The 15,996-nt window shown below is 61.4% G+C and overlaps 1 protein-coding gene across 4 annotated transcripts in view; it reads left to right on the top strand.

The window, feature by feature from the left end:
- Positions 1-15,927, top strand: part of EVI5L (ecotropic viral integration site 5 like) — a 51,047-nt gene extending 35,120 nt beyond the window's left edge. For 2 of the 4 annotated variants that reach the window (XM_058281905.2, XM_004484178.4), the window contains exons 4-20: positions 6-230; positions 361-435; positions 1,167-1,292; positions 2,635-2,778; positions 2,963-3,052; positions 4,169-4,266; positions 4,355-4,415; positions 6,866-6,919; positions 7,832-7,864; positions 8,960-9,100; positions 12,318-12,446; positions 13,101-13,241; positions 13,476-13,631; positions 13,740-13,886; positions 13,973-14,068; positions 14,153-14,248; positions 14,427-15,927. In XM_058281905.2, the coding sequence (XP_058137888.1) occupies positions 6-230; positions 361-435; positions 1,167-1,292; positions 2,635-2,778; positions 2,963-3,052; positions 4,169-4,266; positions 4,355-4,415; positions 6,866-6,919; positions 7,832-7,864; positions 8,960-9,100; positions 12,318-12,446; positions 13,101-13,241; positions 13,476-13,631; positions 13,740-13,886; positions 13,973-14,068; positions 14,153-14,248; positions 14,427-14,705 (2,091 nt within the window). In that variant the 3' untranslated portion in view covers positions 14,706-15,927. The remainder of the gene's footprint in view (positions 1-5; positions 231-360; positions 436-1,166; positions 1,293-2,634; positions 2,779-2,962; positions 3,053-4,168; positions 4,267-4,354; positions 4,416-6,865; positions 6,920-7,831; positions 7,865-8,959; positions 9,101-12,317; positions 12,447-13,100; positions 13,242-13,475; positions 13,632-13,739; positions 13,887-13,972; positions 14,069-14,152; positions 14,249-14,426) is intronic. The other 2 variants (XM_004484179.4, XM_058281906.2) reach the window with 2 other exon arrangements.
- Positions 15,928-15,996: the final 69 nt, after the last annotated feature.

The raw sequence follows: 15,996 nt of genomic DNA, 5'->3' as shown, positions 1-15,996 counted from the left end.
CCCAGGAACTGATCCGCAAGGGCATCCCGCACCACTTCCGGGCCATCGTGTGGCAGCTCCTGTGCAGTGCCACAGACATGCCAGTCAAGAACCAATACTCCGAGCTGCTCAAGATGTCCTCACCCTGTGAGAAACTCATCCGCCGGGACATTGCCCGCACCTACCCGGAGCACGAGTTCTTCAAGGGCCAGGACAGCCTGGGCCAGGAGGTCCTCTTCAACGTCATGAAGGTGAGGGCAGTGGGTTCCTGTTCCCCACCTCCTAGGTCTCATGCTCCCGGGCCGTGCGTCTAGGGCCAACGCAGAGAAGCTGCTCCCAAATCTGCCAGCCTGCCCTGACACTGCGTGTGTTTCCTTCCAGGCATACTCCCTGGTGGACCGGGAGGTAGGCTACTGCCAGGGCAGCGCCTTCATCGTGGGCCTACTCCTAATGCAGGTAGGTGGCCCTGGCCAGGCTCAAGGCGAGCAGCAGCCCACCCCAGGCTCAGCCTCCAGGCAAGAGGACAAAAGCATGTTCCCTCCATCCAGCATCCTCCTAGCTGCTCCCTGCAGCACCTCTTGTCTCTGAAAATGCCCATGCCAAACCTCCAATGGGCTCATAGACACAGGGCTGGGCACCTGTCCTGGCTGGGTCATGGGCAGAGACAGGGGCTGGAAGGCAAGCGGTCCAACTCTGTCACCTCCCAAGGTTGGACAGGGAACTTAGACTGGGAGTCTTCAGTCAGCCAGTGTCACATCTATGGGTCCTGGGGATTTTCTCCAGAGAAAAGGCTTAGGAGGGGGAGAAAAGAGACAGCCGTAAGTGGAAAGGAAGGTGTCTCCACTGAGTGGGCAAGACCATGGGCTCTGGCATCGGCCAGACCTGGGCTCAAATGCCAGCTCCGCTGTGTTCTTCTGTGTGGCCTTCAGCAGGTTACTGAAGCCTCAGGTTTTCCATCAATAACACCACAGTGAAGACATTGACCTTAGAGCTCTGTCGTGAGGGTCGAGGGAGAAAGTGCAAGGCTCAGCCTGGTTGCCTAGCACAGCCAGCATGCAATAAGCATAAATGGAAGAGAAACAAACTCCCCATGCGAAGCACACCAAGATGGAAGGGAAGCCGCAAGCACGGGCCCCGCCCTGGGCCCGCACTCAAAGTCCCCTGCACCGCACCCCCCATCCCCACAGATGCCCGAGGAGGAGGCGTTCTGTGTGTTCGTGCGGCTGATGCAGGAGTACCGGCTGCGGGAGCTCTTCAAGCCCAGCATGGCAGAGCTGGGGCTCTGCATCTACCAGTTCGAGTACATGCTGCAGGTGAGCGGGGCCTACTCCAGCTCTGCCGGGCCACCCTAAGCACTCTAGGGCCCAGAAGGCACACCTGTCCCCATGGAGCTGTGCAACCCTGCCCCAAAGGGCGCTTCAAGGGACAGGGCAGGGAGACCATCCATGAAAAGCAGGGACTCCAGAGAGGGCAGGGTTCCCAGAGCCAGCTCAGGCAGAGGGGTGGGGCTGGCTGTCTCCCTGCGTGAGGAGAGCTGCGCCCAGACACACATACGGCCCCTCCTTGTCTGCTCCCACGGGTGGTGGAAGGAAGGGAAAGCCCTGTCTGCCTGCGTTGCTGATGAATGGCGAGCCGCAGCGGTTTTTGTTTATAAATAGCAGCCCCACAGGGCCCTGCTCCTTGCTGGCAGTCTGAGCCTGTCGCAGGTGGAGTCATGAGGCGCCAGGCAGCGGAGGGCAGGGTGGCGGGAGGTGGGGCCATCTGCACGCCCAGGCCTGGCTCATGTGCATGCCACAGACAGGCTTGGGGATGTGTCTGGACGCGGCAGCCCCACTCCTCAGGCCTGCAGGCCAGGGCATGGCCGTTGCTAGAGGAAATCTATGAATTCCGGTGCGCAGAAGCCTGGCCCGCACTGGCCTCTGTTGTCACCCCAAAGAAGCCGACCCCACCCCAGCCTGGGTAGCCCAGACCTGCCCTGGCAGAGTAGATGGCCCCTCGTTAACCCAGAACCCAGCCGGCTCCTGGCTCCAGGAGGAAGCCCGGGTGCGGGGGACAGACCAAGAGTCCATTCTCTCAGTACCAGACACCAGGGGGCCTGGATGCCTCTGTTTTCCCCAGTGACTGTCACTCTGCATTGGTCTGCATTGGTCTGCAATGCAGGCCAATGAGACAGACCTCCAGGTTTCACTTCCACTCATGTGGCATCCCGCTGGGAACAGTGGTGGACATGGATGGGCAGGGCAGTGTTTTACACACACGAGTCACCATATGGGATGGCCATGACGAGCTAATACCAGGGGCCATGTGGTAGAGTGCCGCCCTCCCCCAGCTCTCTGGGGGGTCTTCAGGCAGAAATGTGGCCTATCTGAGCTTCAAGACCTCCCTCCCAGGGCACGATCTCATGAACTGCTGCAAGGTGCCTCCTGCCCAGTATGTGCACCCTCTTACACCCCAGTCTGTGTCCTCACTTCAGGCTTCTCCAAGCCCTGGGCTGCCTTCCCAGGGGAGGCCAGGGAAGGCTCCCTGGAGGCGAGAGCACTGAGGCCCAGCCCACCCAGGTGGAAGGGAGCTGGTGGGCAGAGACAACTGGGCCCAGACGCCCTCCTCACAGGGCCTGGCCCCTGCTCCCCCCTCCGCCCCCCAACTACCCGGCAGGAGCAGCTCCCGGACCTGAACACCCACTTCCGCTCCCAAAGCTTCCACACGTCCATGTACGCCTCGTCCTGGTTCCTCACGCTCTTCCTGACCACCTTCCCGCTGCCAGTCGCCACCCGGGTCTTTGACATTTTCATGTATGAGGTGAGGACCCGACCCAGTCAAGGAGGGCCCCATGTGCCCTGACCTCCCCAGTCGGCTCTGGATGCAACAGGTCACATGCCACGTTAGCAACCATCCTGGACGGTGCTGGGGCTTGGGGAGGGGCGAAGAGAAAGCTCCCTGGGGAAGCAGAACAGGAGACGCTCTGCCACCGCCACCTCCGCAGGGGCTGGAGATCGTGTTCCGGGTGGGCCTCGCCCTGCTGCAGGTGAACCAGATGGAGCTGATGCAGCTGGACATGGAGGGGATGTCCCAGGTGGGCAGGCAGGGGCGGGTGGGGTGGGTGAAGCCCTCACAAGAGCCCGGGGAGGCCCTAACTCCGAGAGAAGGTGACGTTTCTGAGCATCCCTGGTCCTTGCCATCAGCCCTGCCCCCAAGGCCATCCTGTAGGTACCAAGGTGGCCCTGAGGAGCCCACAGCCTCTGCCAAAGTCCAGGGCCGGCAGGCTGTCAGCGAAGAGAGGAAGGCCCAGGACCAGGACAAGTGCCCAGAACACCCCCCACCACCCCCAGCTCCAGGTCCCCCGAAGCCCGATATGGCTGAACATCCCTGCTGGTATAGTAGTACTGGCCCATCCTCCAGGCTTCGGCTGTGCTTTCCACCCCAGCAACCTGCCAGGCAGAGGCACAGGATGGGCAAGAGGTCTGGGGCAGCCCCCCACCCTGCCCTGCTTTCCTGCCTGCTGGAGAGTAGGCCAGCCTGCTTCTCCCCATCTTCCCATCACGCAGGCCCCTGCCCCCTCCCGGCGTCCTCCAGCTGCTGCTCTCAGGAAGAATGCACAAAGGCCACGGTTGTACCCGCAGACATGGGCATCCATTGTCTGCAGCTGCCAGAGGGGGCCAGCTGGGCTGGGGAGCAAAAGCCAGGCTGCCCTCTAACAGCCACAAGCCGGGTCTGCCCGCAGCCTGCTGTTAACCCTTTGCTGAGGCTCCAGGGCCCCGGACAAGCAGGTGGTCCCCTGAGGGCCTTCTTCCCTGCAGGCCCTTGGCCTCCCTGGGGCTGGCCTGGTCTTGTTTGGTGAACTCAGGCTTTGGGTTGAGGGCCACACCTCCTGAGCCCTCCTCAGTGAAAGCCCTCTGTGCTCAGACACAAACCCAGTGTCCCATCCTGCTTCGTTCCTGAAACAGAAGCCCCTACCTGCACACAGCTCGGGGTGGGGGGTAGTGGAGGGGACGGCCCTTCCTTCTCCCCCAGCCTCACTTCTCCACTCGGTCCCCAAACACCAACCGAGCATCCACCACAGGCAACGCCCCAGGCAGACTGCTCCCTCCCCTCCCAAAGCACCCGGGCTCTCCAGGGAAGCGGGAAGCAGCAGGGACTCTGGCCGGGGTCCAGGGCCACCCTGGAGCTGGTGACACCTGTGTCCCCACAGTACTTCCAGAGGGTGATCCCCCACCAGTTTGACAGCTGCCCGGACAAGCTGATCCTCAAGGCCTACCAGGTCAAGTACAACCCCAAGAAGATGAAGAGGTCAGGACCGAGCGCCCCGGGGTGCTAGCAGGGGCCTGGGCACCCCAGGGCAGGGTACTCACCTGTTGGTCTTCCCTCACGTCTGCAGGCTGGAGAAGGAGTACGCCGTCATGAAGAGCAAGGAGATGGAGGAGCAAATCGAGATCAAGGTGAGTCCCTGGGGAGAAGAGGGCAGGATGCCCAGCCCTTGGGGGTCCCTTCCCAACTTCTGGGCATTGCTCACGGGGCTGTTGGCCGCTAGAGGGCGGTCCTGCCCAGCACCTGCCAAGGACCAGGCCATCCTCGGCCATGGGGCGGTTGTCCTTCCACCCACCTGCATCTTCACTGGTGGGGGTTAAAATCTCAATAAAGCAAGAGTGTCCGCAGGCTAAAAAGCCTACTATAAAGCACACTAGCTAAAAACGTGCAGGGGAGGGAGAAGGAATGTTTAGAGTGGCACTGACCTGCCAAAGAATGTTCCAGGCTCAGGGAATAGAGGGCAAAAGGCCAAAGGCAGCAGTGCGCCAGTGGGCTGCAGGAATATCAAGAAGGCCGTAATGGGGACAGCTCCCAGGGCTGGGGGTGAGTGGTGAGAGCCCAGGCAGGCTGGGGCCAGATGTCACGGGGTGCACCCAGGCCACAGGAAGGCATGGTCCAACGGTAACCCCTGGCTCTCCTGGCACCTGGCCCCCTGGCCCTGCTAGGTCTGGGATTTCCCTGAGCATGCAGAGCCTCTGCACCCAGCTCCCCACTCTCCTTCCTTCCACTTTCTGCCCTCCACACCTGAATGGTTCTTCACCCAGCAAGCATTTATTGAACCCCTGGTATGTGCCAGAGTCACAGCAGAGCCTGAGGGCCCCAAGTCCATTGAGGGGAACAGTCACAAACACAAACCCCAACACAGCCCGGCTCTGTCCTCTTCCAAGGCAGTGACACATGTGGCTCTGACTGAGGTCCTACAGCCCGGGATGCAAACGCAAACCCAAGCATGGATCAGCTGTGTGCCCTGGGCAGGTGAATTCACCTCTCTGAGCCTTCGGTCAATTATGTGAATTTGCCTCCTGAGCCTGCTTCTGTAAAATGGGAATGATACTTGCTCTGCTGTTCACATTTGTATTATCCTCACCGTCATCATCCCACCTCCCTAGAAAGGCAGCAGGAGAAGGGATTAGAATCCAGGTCACTGCCCACGCAGACCTGAGGGAGAAGGAAGTCATTATTGTCCTGACCCTGGTTTAGGAATTTGAGTCTTGGGTCCTGAGGTACTGAGCATCTCCCTTCCTCAGTAAGGGCAGCCTGCGTGATACACCAGTCAAACGTGTGCCTCATTCACGTACAGACAAGGGCCTGCGGTCGTCTGGTGGCCGTGAGGGCTTAGCAGTTGGCAAGGTAGTAGAAGATTCTCTGGCCCCAGGCCCAGCCTGGGAATTTCCCACAAGAGTAACCCGAGAGACCCATGGGTTCTCATTCACTCTTTCATTTTCCCTTTGGAGGAGGCATGAGAGGGGCAAGGGGGCAGTGGGGCACCTCCAGCTCCCCCAAGGATGATTCTGCTTGGTACAGTGGCAAGTGAGGCCAGAGGGAGGTCAAAGCAACCCAGGGCAGGAGTCAGGCCTTCAACTGGCTCTGAGGAACAGAGACCTGTGCCATAAGTGGCTCTGACCCAGGTGAGCGGAGAGCCACGGGGAAGGTCCAGTCCTGCTCTGACTCAGTTTCCCCACCCATGAGCGAAGACAATAACCATCAGATCTGCAATTCTCTCTGACCACGGTTGCTTCCTGGGCATGTTGTGGGCATCTCCATCACCTTTTTTCCCAGGCCATTTTCTGTGTGACCCACAGGGAGGCAGGATTCTCACTAATATGCTGATCCAAACTAGTTCGCTATAGGTATGTAAGCAGAGACTAGACAGAGGGCATCTGTAAATCTCACCTGCTTCCCCAAACATCATAGAGTAACCTAAACTCAAAAATGCCTAACCAGAATCAGTCAGCACCGCATGGAAGGGAAAAGCCAGATAGACCCCCCTCTCCAAAACCCCCCCTGGGGCCAGTGACTTCTTCGGCGGGTCACAGAGATTCCTTGTCGAGCTGAAGGAAGTGTGCACGTTCAGCAAGACCCTTGCCTCACCCCTGAACCCAAACTCTGAGGGGAGGTGGTCCTCAGAGATTTTTAACCTGGGCGCTCAGAGCCAAGCAAGGGGTTGGGGTTGAGGGCGGGGGCTGTCCAATAGCAGCCACACCTGAACTCGGAGGCATTTGCCCCAGGTTGGGGGTCCCGTGGGCCCTCGACAGGCCCAAGCCTAGGTGCTGACCACCCCCGCAATACTGCCCATGGACGCCGACGCCACAAAGCCCCAGAAGAGCCACGAAAGGCATTCACATTATTTTTTACTGAACTAAAGGTGGTTTAAAAGAAGAAAATATTGGGCTGTTCTGAGCGGGAATTGGCCCGTCTGTTTTCTGAAATCACTGAGCCGGAACGTACGTAGGATACCAGCTCCACTCCAGCTCCCTTGGCACCTGTCCTGCCTGGCAGTGGCTGGTGAATGGGGGAGGGGCACCGGAGTGGGGGAAGGGCTCTCACGTGCTCTCCTCCTCCCCCTACACCCCGCCCCCAGAGGCTTCGAACGGAGAACCGGCTCCTGAAACAACGGATTGAGACCCTGGAGAAGGTGAGGGGTGCGGCCGCCAGTCTGGACCACAGAATCTTCCTCGGGGGCCGCCAGGCACCAGCAGCCAGAGGGAGCACAGCAGAAATCCCGCGGGCCCACCGGGGTTCCTCACAACCCAGTTGACTGCCAGTGCCATCACCCATCCCCTGCCACTGGGCAGAACAGCAGCTCTTGGGCAACAAACCAGCCCACCCTGTCATTTGGAAGTCTGACCCTCAAAAAAAAAGAAGAAAGGCCAAGTGGGGAGGGGCAACAGCATGGCCACCAGCCCCATCGGGAGGGGAGGGGAGTGCAGCCTTGATACTGGACCCCAACTCTGAAAGATGAGGGTGGAGGTGAGGCAGCCACTCCCCGCCGCCTGCCCCTACCTCCCAGGCCACCAGGCCTCTTCCTCTTGGCCCTCGGCGACCACAGGGGGTCAGGTTGTCCACAGGATTTCATAGCCCTTTGCCCAAAGCCCAAAGCCCGGGGTCTAACCTCCACCATGGCTGGGTCTGAAAATTAAAATGCAGCCCCTCCCCTAGGCCAGCACTGCTACCCAGAGCCCCACCCCCCCAGGACAGCTCCTCCAGGCCCTACTTTGCCCGTGTTCCAGGCACTGGGTCCCCTCAGCCCCCAGCACCTCGTCCCCCTGCCCCAGGGTGGGATCCGTGGGTTTCCCAGCCCTCCAGGTTCCTCCCCAGCCATGGGCGTCCCGGCGCAGACCCTCTCTGGGATGGAACTGCCTCCGGCTTTGGTCTTTCTCCGGGTCCTCTTCTGCTGGTTCTCTGGCCTCCACTCCTCTCTCCCCTGCTTCTAGAGATAGCCCACTGCATCAGTGACAAGTGGTTCTTGTCTGTCTCTCCCTTCTCCTGTCCCCGCGCCTTCTGCTCTGCTCCTCCCCCTGTTGCTCGGACCCCCTCCGCCGGGTAGGAGAGTGCTGCTCTGGCTGATAGGTTAATCCAGGTACTGTAGCTTTTTATCTCCCTCTCCCATTCCCTTCCTGGTCCCTTCCTTGCACATGACAGCCAGTAACTGCCTCTTCCGTGGCCGCTGCCATTCTGGGGCTGAAGGGGTAGGCCTGGCGCCTTGCATGGGGGCAGCTGGGGACCGCTTCTCAGGGGTGGCAAAGGCCTTCCTCCCCGGGGAGGGGCATGTGGAAAGGAAACAAGGGGGGTGGAGTGGAGATGGACATACCCGCACAGGTACAGACAATTTCCTTCCTCCAGGGGACAGGAAGAGAGCAAAGACGGCTCAGGGATCCTAAGAGTATATCAGCCCCAAGCTCCGGTGTATGCACTTGGCTGAGCTCTCCCACTCCATAAGCACACGCATGCACACACGGCACACCCCCTCTGCCCCCTCCCACCCCTCTCTGTTCACTTCTGCAAGGCCTGGCATCTTCTGCCACTCACCTGCTTCTGCCGCTGCCTCATCTTGAACGGCTTTCTCTGAAAGCTTCCACCCGCCGCCTGCTGGCTCTGACCCTGGAATGGGGGGCCTACTGTGGGGTGTGGATGTGTGTGTGTGTGTGAGGGGATGAGGCTCAGAGGCAGGGATCTTAACCCCAGGCAGGTGGAAGCCCCTGAGTCCAGGACTGGAGAAGGCCCCTGGGGAAGGTGTCATCCCCTCCCCAGCCAACGAGCTGCCCCCTTCCCCCCACCCCCACCGGCGGAGCCTAGGGTGAGCTGGCAGCGGCAGCCTCAACTGCGCCACCTCCCCTGGGTGGAGAGGCTCGTTTCAGCTCACCTTGGATGGGCTGAGAGCCGGGAACAGGAAGATGCTGCTGGAAGTCCCAGGCCTGGGGCCTCCGTGCCCCACCAAAGACCCGCACAGAGCTTGGGCCCAGGTGTTCTGTTCCTACCGCCCCCCAGCCCAGGGCAGGCTGGCACTGTCTGGCAGCCACCTCCCAGACCCAGGGCACCCCATCCCAGGCCCTGAGCAAAGGAGGCCTCATCCCTCTCACTTCTGAGTCCAGACTCCCTTGTCCACCGGTGGCCCAAGAAAGGGCCTGGGGTCCAAGCCGAGGGTCATGGTACCCCCTCTCCTCGCTGTGCTCAGGGACAGGTGACACGGGCACAGGAGGCTGAGGAGAACTACGTCATCAAGCGAGAGCTGGCGGTGGTGCGACAGCAGTGCAGCTCGGCGGCCGAGGACCTACAGAAGGCGCAGAGCACCATCCGGCAATTGCAGGAGCAGCAGGTACCGGCCGGGTCCCATGCCCCATTGCCTTCTGTGTATCCCTGGGAACAGCTGGCCCCCATCATCCCTGGGGTCAGGTGGACACAAAGCCTAGCGGCCCCAGCCTGCAACAGCCCCAGCTGCCCCAGGTCCAGGGGAGGGTCCCGTAGTGGTCTCCATGTCCTGCCGTCTACCCTGAGCCAAAGGCTGCTGCCTCCCCACTACCTCAGCCTCCTCCGGTGGCCTCTGAGACCCAGGCTGTTCCCGTAGGTCCCCTCCCTAGCATACACACAGGGCACACTTGACCGCTTGGGGTAGCCCTTGCAGCTATCCGGGGCCTAACAGGCTGCTGGGCTTCCCCAGAGGCCCGTCGTGCAGGGCAGCAGCTAGGACAAGACAACAAGGTTTCCCTCCTCCAGTGTCGAGGGCCCACGCCCCAGGACTTTGCCACAGAAAAGGGCAGCAGGGCCCTCAGGGGCCACTTTGGAAGCCACAGCTCAGAGTCTCGGGGGCAGAGGAAGGGAACCCCAAGCCTGTTTTGTGGGGTCACAAACTCAGGATCCAGTGGTGGGAGGGCCCATGGAGTAGAGCACTGCCCAGAGAGTCTGCTTCTCTGGGAGGAGGTTTTAGACCTCTTCCTTTCTGCCTTTCCCATAACCATCAGTGGCTGTGGCCCCCAAGACCAGCATGGACCCCTGGGCCCACATTTGCAATTTACTCCTATAAATTAAGTTATTAGCAAAGACAGATGAACTAAAATATTTGGTATGAGGAAATAAAAGATGGGATTAGCATTGAAAAAAAGAAAGAAAAAAAAAGCCCAGGGGTCCATGCTTACCCACACCCTGGAGGGGTGAGGAGCAGGGAAAGAGGCTGCAGGCTCTACAACCTAGGGCTGAACCAGGCCTGGCCTGGTGGTGTGGCAGGGGTCCTGATTTGGAGAAGCCATGGGGGGTGGCTCCATAGACAGCAGTTGGAGGAGGAAGGGTCACTCACTGAGGAAGAGCCCCCACCCTCACCTCCCAGGCCAGAAGGTTCAGGCTTGTGTATAAGTCAGCCAAAGGGGTGCTGATGCAAAGTACCAGAAATCTGTCAGCTTTTATAAAGGATATTTGTATTAGTCAGCCGAAGGAGTGCTGATGCAAAATACGAGAAGCCTGTTGGCTTTCATAAAGGGTGTTTATTTGGGGTAGCAGCTTACAGATACCAGGCCATAAAGCATAAGTTACTTCCCTCACCAAAGTCTATTTTCACGTGTTGGAGCAAGATGGCTGCCATTCTCTGCAAGGGCTCAGCCTTCCTTCTTCCTCTTAAGGCTCCGTGGTCCCGGCTTTTTCCGATCTCAGCTGTAGGCCAGCATGAGGCTCATCTCTCAGGGCTTCTCAGCTGCCCTGTTCTCTTCAGCTACAAACTCTCAAGCTCATCTCTCTTCCCGGGGCCTCTGCCATGTCTATGGAGCTGTCCCTCTTCCTTTGTGTTCTTCTCTGTGTAGCTACTTCTGTGTTCTTTTTTTTTTTTTTTTAAGATTTATTCATTTATTTAATTCCCCCCCTCCCCCGGTTGTCTGTTCTCTGTGTCTATTTGCTGCGTCTTGTTTCTTTGTCCGCTTCTGTTGTCGTCAGCAGCATGGGAAGTGTGGGTGGCGCCATTCCTGGGCAGGCTGCACTTTCTTTCACACTGGGCGGCTCTCCTTCCCGGCACACTCCTTGCGCGTGGGGCTCCCCTACGCGGGGGACACCCCTGCGTGGCACGGCACTCCTTGCGCGCATCAGCACTGTGCATGGGCCAGCTCCATACAGGTCAAGGAGGCCCAGGGTTTGAACCGCGGACCTCCCATGTGGTAGACGGACGCCCTAACCACTGGGCCAAGTCCATTTCCCCACTTCTGTGTTCTTGATTGAGCGTTCATTTATATCACCCACCAAGGGGAGCAGGGACTCAACCCTGCATGCCCTAATGATGTGGTTGAATCAAAGCCCTAATCTTAACATAATTTAATCAAAGACATCTCAGTTCAATCTAATACAATCAAAGAGTATCACACCCAGAGGAACAGACTGGATTACAAACATAATCGATATGTCTTTTTGGAATTCATAATATCAAACTGCCACACCTTGGCGGGATCTGGGCTGATGTGTGGCTCCTGGGGCAGAGGACACTGCAGCCTCAGGAATAGGGGCTGAGTGTCAGCACCACGCTTACATGCAATTCACCATCTCGTGCCCTGCAAGTACCACCCACCCGTCAACAGCCATAGTCTTTAATGGTGCTGACACCCGGCCTGGCGGCACCATGAAGCTGATGGGTGCTGAGGCCAGGCTTGTTGTCCCCCCACCGCCCAGAATGAGGCCCCTTTTCGGACTGGGCAGAGAGATCTACCAGCCACTCCAAATGCCAGGCACCAAACGTCACCCCAGAAATGGATGAGGCCCAGGGCCACGTCCTTGGTCCAAAGCGAGGCAGGAGGCTGGGCTGAGAGAGGGCACTGGCACCCATGGGTCGCAGAGACTGCAGTGGTTGAGGACAGCAAGCAGGCCTCAGCAGCTAGGGGGGCGGCCAGGAAAAGGAGGGCAAAGAAGGCTGGGGCAGCCGTCTGGAGCTGTGGCACTGCCCTCCAGGCCACCGGGGCCTCAGAGCAGCCCCAGGGGCTTCCCTCACCCACCAGCCAGGGTTTTTTCAGGCTCAGGTGGCTTCTCGAACTTCACAGCACCCACATGCCTGGGTGTCCACTGGGGAGCTGCTTGGAAGCTTTCTGGGCACTTAGCAGGAGAGTAGTCCCAGCCAGCTCTTTCCCTATCCTTCCCTGCTCTGAAATGCAGAGGGTGAGGGGCAAGAGTGCACACAGTCCAGAGCCCATCCCTGCACCTAGTCAGGGTTCTGCCTCCCCCCGCTCCCCCCCTTCTGACTGACTATGCAGGGAACCACCCACTACCCCATCCCAGTGACCCTGAGACTTCAGCATCCTTCAGAAGGCAGCTGTGGCCATAGAAAGCCCCCTTAAGAACTCCCCTCTGTGCCACTTCCCCAGGGAAGAGGCTGGGCCAGGCCAGTGGCACCTGGGCCGGCACCCCCTTCACCCAGAGATGGGAACCTGTCTGGGCCCAGCCCTCTCCACTCTTCCCAGGTGCCAGAAATGACCAGGAGGGTCCTCCAGGGTTTCTGCTCACCTCTCTCTGCGTGCGGCCTGGGGGTCTAGGGAGTGGAACCCCAGCAGCAGCCCTCTACCTCCCCCTAGGACAACCCACGCCTCACAGAGGACTTCGTGACCCACCTAGAGACGGAGCTGGAGCAGTCCCGGCTGCGGGAGACCGAGACGCTGGGGGCGCTGCGGGAGATGCAGGACAAAGTTCTGGACATGGAGAAGGTGTGACTGGGTGCGCAAGTGGGAGATCCTGGGAGAAGAGAGGTGGGGAAGACAGTCTACAGGACAAGCGTGGCGACTGCAGGATGAGGGCCCAGAGGCTGGAGCACAAGTTCCCATCACTAAGCCCTTGGGAAGGCAGGGCCGGCCTAGGCTGGTCTCGGCAGGTTCCCAGGGCGGAGCAGCCTGGCCTGGCCTGGCCAATCCAAGGGCTCTGGAGCCCAGAGTCTTCTTGGTGCCTGCTTGGGGCAGATCTTGGGTCTAATCATGGGCCCCAAGAAGGGTGGATGTGAGGCTCCTGGGTGGAAAAGCACCTACCCCAGCCCTCCACCTCGCAGCCCCAGGCTTCCTTGGGCTCAGAGAGGACCCACGTCACTGGCTTTATGGGGCTTGCCCTAGGGACAAGGTGAGAGAGGAGCTGTGAACTCACCCATCTGACAGCTAAGGAAGTCAGGCCGGCCCCCACAGGTCTGCACAGGACCAGAGTCTTCCCCACCCTGTCCTGTCCAGGGGGCTGCCCTCCCCAGCCCCAGGCGGCCCAGGTGGAACTCATGAAGCGGGAGCAGCAGGGGTCGACCTCAGAGGAAGTGCGGGAGCAGCGGGGGTCGTGCAGGCAGGGAGGTGCTGCTGCACGTCTGACACGCTACCTCCCCACAGAGGAACAGCTCGCTGCCCGATGAGAACAATGTGGCCCGGCTGCAGGAGGAGCTGAAGGCGCTCAAGGTTCGGGAGGGCGAGGCCGTCGCCTCTGCCAGAGAACTGAAGCTGCAGCTGCAGGAGCTCTCAGATACCTGGCAGGTGAGGGCCACAGTGCTGCAGGGGGCAGGGCAGGACGCCGGGGCAGTGGGGGGGGGGGGGGAGGCTGGTGAGGGCTGCAGTGGGCCCCCAGCCAGGCAGGCCGCCCTAATCTCACGCACACACGCACAAAACACGGCCTGAGCACCCACTTCAGTCCACCCGCGAGGCCCGCGACCACAGCTTCGGGACTGCGGGGCACAAGCTGACCTCTGAGCCCTCGGGCCCTGCCTGCAGGCTCACCTGTCCCGCGGAGGGCGCTGGAAAGAGTCCCCGCGGAAGCTGGTCCTGGGCGAGCTGCAGGACGAGCTGATGAGCGTGCGTCTGCGCGAGGCCCAGGCCCTGGCCGATGGCCGCGAGCTGCGGCAGCGCGTTGTGGAGCTCGAGACGCAGGTGGGCCGCGGTCGCTCGACGCCCCGGGTCCACCTGTCTGGGAGGAGGGGTGGAGGGGTCCGCGGGCGGCCCCCTGACTGAGGCCGTGACGCCCCCTCCGCTCCCCAGGACCACATCCACCGCAACCTGCTAAACCGCGTGGAGGCGGAGCGTGCGGTGCTGCAGGAGAAGCTGCAGTACTTGGCGGCGCAGAACAAGGGGCTGCAGACACAGCTCAGCGAAAGCCGCCGCAAGCAGGCCGAGGCCGAGTGCAAGGTGCCGCCCGCGCCCCGCCCCGCCCCGTGGCCGGGTCCTGCCCGGGACCCGGCGCCCGATGACCGGCTCTCCCCACACCCCCCCAGAGCAAGGAGGAGGTCATGGCCGTGCGCCTGCGGGAGGCAGACAGCATGGCCGCTGTGGCCGAGATGCGGCAGCGCATCGCTGAGCTGGAGATCCAGGTGAGCAGCAGCTGGGGGGCAGAGGGGGCGGACCCCAGGGCCGGGTCCCCGCTTGGACCCCCAGTGACCTGGCCCGGCCCGCAGAGGGAGGAGGGCCGCATCCAGGGCCAGCTGAACCACTCGGACTCGTCGCAGTACATCCGCGAGCTCAAAGACCAGATCGAAGAGCTGAAGGCCGAGGTGAGTGTGGAACCGTGCGTCGGCTGGCGCGGGCACCAGGGTGGCTGCACGCTGGGAGAGCCCTGGGGGCCTGGGCCTATGTCGTGCTGGGCCGCGGTGCTTGGGAAGGGTGCCTGCAACCCCACGCCAGCTGCAGTGCGGTCCTCCACCCCTCAAGTGCGCGCGACCCCCGCCCCAGGTGCGGCTGCTGAAGGGCCCGCCGCCCTTCGAGGATCCGCTGGCCTTCGACGGCCTTGGCCTGGCGCGGCACCTGGACGAGGACTCGCTGCCGTCTTCGGACGAGGAGCTGCTCGGCGTAGGCGTGGGCGCTGCACTCCAGGATGCACTCTACCCACTGTCTCCGCGCGATGCGCGCTTCTTCCGCCGTCTAGAGCGGCCGGCCAAGGACAGCGAGGGCAGCTCGGACAGCGACGGTGACGAGCTGGCCGCGCCCTATAGCCAGGGCCTGGACAACTGAGGCCTCGCCCCGCCCGCTGGGAGTCGAGGGCCGCGGTGGTCAGGGAGCACCCGCCATACCTACAGAACTCCACACCCTCTGTGGCTCAGCCCAAACCCAGGGCAAGGCCCAGAGCACAAGGGGCAGGGCCAGAGCTGGGGAGATCCTCAGACCCTGGCAGGCCCTCCTCCCCAGCAGTGTTTACCCCATTGACTCCCTCCAGGCCCTCCCGTGTCCTGGAAGTGCCTGGACCAGTTACCTGGAGGGCCTCGTCTCTCAACGGCAAGGGCAGGGATGACCCAGAGGACCCAGGACTGGGCGAGCAGCAAGTTCCCTTCTGTTTCAGGGACAAGGGCGGCCCTGCTGGGAAGGGCCCAGGAGCTAGAGGAGGCCTGAGGGGGTATGGGGTGCTCTGAGCTGGAAGTTGCTCACCACCCCTTGACATCCCTGGGGACACAGCCACCTTTGAGCAGCCCCTGGTCTCCTCCAGGGGAGTCTGGCCACTGGGTACAGATGGCCAGGCTGGGCTTTCCTGCCTGGTGCAGGTGTCATGGCCCCTGCAGCAGAAACCAAAGTCCGCCCCCCCTCCTGTGTTCAGGGCCGCCTGGGGTGTGGGTGGCCAATGGGAACTGACCCAGGCCTGGGCAGTGTCTGTTCCCGGCCTCTGGGGGCCTGAGCAGCTGCCCAGAAGTGCAGAAACCCTCTCCCCAGTGCGCCAGCCCTTCCTCCATGAGACACTCCCATCCTCCCATGACCCATGATGGAGGAGCACCCCCTTCAGACGAGCCTCCTCTGCAGGGGGTCTTCAGCCTCAGCCAGGGCCAGCCCCAGATTAGGCGTCCCAGAGGAGCTGCCTCCCCCAGCCTCCTCCTGGTGGTCCCGTGCTCTCTGCTAAGTCAGAGCCGAGAACGGTGCCAAAGTCCAACAAAGCCCCCCAGTCCCCTCCCCCAGGGCCCTGGAGCCCTTGGGGGCTGACCCTCTCGGTGCTCCTGGAGCCTCGAATGGTGTCACAAGCAATCCCTGGCGCTTCCTGGGGCGGGGACCTGTGCTTAGTCCCCCCAGCCCAGTCCCTCACTCCTCAGTGTTACAAAGCCTGGGGCCAGCGTGGGCATCCGCGGGGGTCCTCCCCACCCCACGTGCCCCACACACTGCCCACCACCATTTTGCACACTGCCTGTTCACACCCCACATGCCGCCCAGGTGGGAAAGATGGAAAATAAAGTATTTACGCGGTCGTGGACAAGGGATGCTGAGGGATGCAGGCTGGTGGGTAGGGGGATCATAAGCAGCCGCAGGGTCTCAGCCCCCTGTC

The sequence above is a fragment of the Dasypus novemcinctus genome, chromosome 19 (genome assembly GCF_030445035.2).
Source record: "Dasypus novemcinctus isolate mDasNov1 chromosome 19, mDasNov1.1.hap2, whole genome shotgun sequence".
Lineage (NCBI taxonomy): Eukaryota > Metazoa > Chordata > Mammalia > Cingulata > Dasypodidae > Dasypus > Dasypus novemcinctus.
This window is presented reverse-complemented; position numbering and strand designations above follow the sequence as displayed.